General features: G+C 30.8%; 1 protein-coding gene across 1 annotated transcript; it reads left to right on the top strand.

Annotated features, from left to right (window-relative positions):
* The first annotated feature begins 1283 nt into the window (after nt 1–1283).
* Nucleotides 1284–2255, top strand: LOC131663349 (uncharacterized). Its single transcript, XM_058933711.1, has one exon. It carries the CDS (start codon nt 1284–1286, stop codon nt 2253–2255), a length of 972 nt encoding a protein of 323 aa, XP_058789694.1.
* The last annotated feature ends 1687 nt before the right edge of the window (nt 2256–3942 follow it).

Raw genomic sequence — 3942 nt, 5'->3', positions numbered from 1 at the left:
ACGTCAGTTGGAATTTAAAATCTAAGATTCATATAGTAAATACAAACGTAAGTATATGTATATTTCATATTTTACAATACTTTTTTTAACTGTTGTGTTCATATACGATTCGTTTATTCATTAATTTGTAATAATTAATGTTTCAGTTATTCTGCTGCTTCAGAATCTATTTACTACTGGGATTTAAGTCTACTTTGAATTTTGATTCTATTTACGGTTGTGTAATAACTTCAGCCTTAGAAGCACAGTTAATTGAACGATAGTGAGTAAAATATTAATTTTTTTCATGTTTAATTTTTGCTATTGTGAATACACGAGAATTGACTTATTCATTTTTTTTCAGGTATTGATTAAACGACAAGCACATATATTTTTCCAGTTTATAATCTAGATATCATTATAGTTCTACGAATTACATTACTCGACTGAATTATTCAGTATTTTTGGAAAGACAATAAATTAACTTTATTTCAAAAGTATTTTTATTTATACATTTATTATTGATTTTTATCACCTAACTGTATACTTAACTTGAACCACCAAGCCTCATTGAAACTGCAAAAACCACAACCAAACTAAACTAAAAATACCAAAAACTACATATGCCCGAAACCAATATGTAATCAACCTAATTAATGAACTTATAATCGATTCATTAGATAATGAAATTATTTAAATCGTTCTTATAAGTTTGAATATTTAAATAAGCATCTATTCTCTTAGTTTTTAATTCTATTACTTATGATCTGTGTTGAATGATTTAAAAAAAAAAATTTGCATTTGATACTTATCAACTTTCATCGGATGGAGGGATTAAAAAAAAAACCATTTTGCACACACGGACGTTTATAGCGCTGGAGAGTTTACAAATTCGACCATCGCGTAATTAATTAAAATTATTGTGATAACATTTAAATTCCTTTACAAAAATTAAGGAAGAAGTATTTTTGTTGATTTAATGAAGTGACTAATATTCAAATTTTATTGAATATTCGGTTAGTGAAAAGTCCGTTGTGAAGTATAAAATTCAGGAAAATTTTATAGTATAATAAGAGATTTCTTTTAATTGTCTATTCTTCCAATATTTGAATAATTGTTATAACAAGAAATAACTATGGGTCGTCAAAAGATTACTGGTGAGGAAACAGCGGTTGCACAGAAAAAAAGACGATTTCAAGAAACTGAAAATCAACGTCGCCGACGACAAGTACGTCGCTCGCCAAAATATTATTGACATCAATCGTAATTTACAACAAACAGTAGAACCAGATTATTTAGGACCAATGGATGTTATATGTAAACATGAACATTGTAAAGCTAAGCATTTTAAAGACGAAAAAGTATCGAATAAAGGATTATCGTTTAATGATTGTTGCGGCCATGGATGTGTTCAATTAGATACGTTTCCAGATTTTCCACCAGAACTGTCAAGATTATTCCAAGGGGAACATATTAAGTCACCCACATTTTTTGAAAATATACGTAGTTATAATAGTTCTTTATCATTTGGCTCATTTAATGCCAATTTAGTAAATTTTCAAACACGTAGACCAGGACCATACTGTTTTAAAATACAAGGTCAGATATATTATCAAATGAATACAGCACTATATCCTAGCGATGGCGAAAATCTGTCATATGGACAACTTTTTATAATGGATCAAAATGAAGCTTTAAATTATAGAATGCAGCAAAATAATGTTATAGATTATCAATTAATGATAGTTTTGGATAGTATCATTCGTGATAATAACATTTATGCCAAATCTTACGCAATGATGAATGAAGAAATACAATTGCAGCAACTAATAAGTGATATACACGGTGATTCAGCGCAACCAGAATTGCAATTATTATTTTCATTAATGCCTGGTCAAGACAGCCGTAGATATAATTTTCAACGCGTCAATGAAGTTGCTGCAATATTTTCGACAACTGCTGATGGAGAAATACCAGAATCATATGTAACTATTAGAAATAAAAACACAAAATCATTACAAATTGTTAGTTCTTTAGATCCTAATATAGAATCATGGATTTATCCGTTATTTTACCCCTACGGTTCACAAGGTTGGCATCAAGACATGGAGCGTACAAATACTCAGCGACGTGCTCGGCTTACGCGTTTGGATTATACTAAATACCGCATAGCTATCAGAGACAATGAATTTAATCCTATTATTAGAGGACGTAGATTGTATCAACAATGGGTAGTAGATAGTTATGTCAAAATTGAACGAGAGAGGATTCAATGACATAAATACCATCAAAAAGAATTACGAGCTGATACGTACCAAGGTTTACATGATCATATGCGAAACTGTGCAAATGACATAAATGGTCATGTAGGTAAAACTGTAATTCTACCATCAACATTCATCGGCTCACCTCGCTATATGCAGCAATGTTATCAAGATGCAATGGCTATTGTCAATGAGACCGGATATTTTTCTAACGATGACATGTAATCCTAATTGGCCTGAAAAATCAGAAAATTTATTACCAGGTCAGCAAGCTTCAGACCGACCAGATTTAGTTGCGAGAGTTTTTGATTTAAAAAAAGAACGTTTACTTGATACTGTTATAAAGAAAAATTTTTTTGGAAAAATCGCTTCATATGTGTATGTTATTGAATTTCAAAAACGAGGTTTACCGCATATGCATTTATTAATTATATTGGAACAAGGGTATAAAATTACCACGCCAGAAATAGTGGACAAATACATATCAGCCGAAATACCAATTGAAATAAGAGATCCACGTTTATTTCACATAGTTATGAGAAATATGATTCATGGTCCCTGTGGTGATTGGTGTATGAAAGACGGAAAATGCTCAAAAAATTTTCCAAAGGAATTTCAAGAACAGACTACAATGGATGAAAATGGGTTCCCACATTATCGTAGAAGTCATGATAACGAAAAAAACATATGGGTTGTTCCACATTGTACTACGTTGTTACTAACGTTCGATTGCCATATTAATGTGGAGATTGTCTCAAGTATTACTGCAGTCAAATATTTGTATAAATACATCTACAAAGGCCACGATGCTGCAACGGTTGTAATTGGACAATCTGATAATGGTAACCCTAGTGATAAAATCCATGTGGATTTTTATGCGGATTTTTCATGTGGAAATCCATATGGAAATCCACATGGAATTCCACTCGGTCATGTGGAATTCCATGCGGAAAATCCACATGGCCATGTGGAATTCCATGTGGATTTTCCATGTGGAATTCCGCATGGAAATCCACGTGGATTTTACAATCAATGTGGAATTTCGCATGGAAATCCACGGGGAAAATGTTGGTCGATGTTTCACATGGAAAATAATTTTTTTAGTTCTCTGAATATAATAGGTATGATGATTAAGGTAAATAAAATAATAACTTTGCTACTCCTTGTTTTTATTATAATAGTTCTTTTATAAAATTATTACATAAAAATCGTAAATTAAAATAAAGTGATATAACATTTGTTTAAGAGATCTAAAAAATAAATTGTGATGTAACAGTTGTATAAAGATCGAGAATAATGAATAAAAAGCAGAACATAATGTATAAGTGATAACAAATAAATAAAGTTTTTGATACAAATTAATAAGTAACTTTTATAGGGCTTTTCCTGACGAAGAAAATGAGCCCTCATATGACTCTTTTTGTCTAACCGGGGTGCACTTGGAATATTTTCCGTAAAAAGTATCTATTCAATTTTGATTGCCTGTAATGAACAAACGCAAGTTCAGCTACTGGATAACTTTCTAAATTAGACTCTATGTTTTTTTTTTTATTTATAAAACATATTTGGCAGATTAGTAATAAAAGTTACTTCTCCTACTTTCATAAAAACACATAGTTTGTCAATTTCTTCGGTTCTGACGTATTCGTAATCGTTACCAATGTAGACAAGTTGTTTCATAGAATTCAAGTCGCTGCAA

Source organism: Phymastichus coffea, unplaced genomic scaffold, assembly GCF_024137745.1.
Source record: "Phymastichus coffea isolate CEN01 unplaced genomic scaffold, Cenicafe_Pcof_1.1 PCOF00033, whole genome shotgun sequence".
Lineage (NCBI taxonomy): Eukaryota > Metazoa > Arthropoda > Insecta > Hymenoptera > Eulophidae > Phymastichus > Phymastichus coffea.
This window is presented reverse-complemented; position numbering and strand designations above follow the sequence as displayed.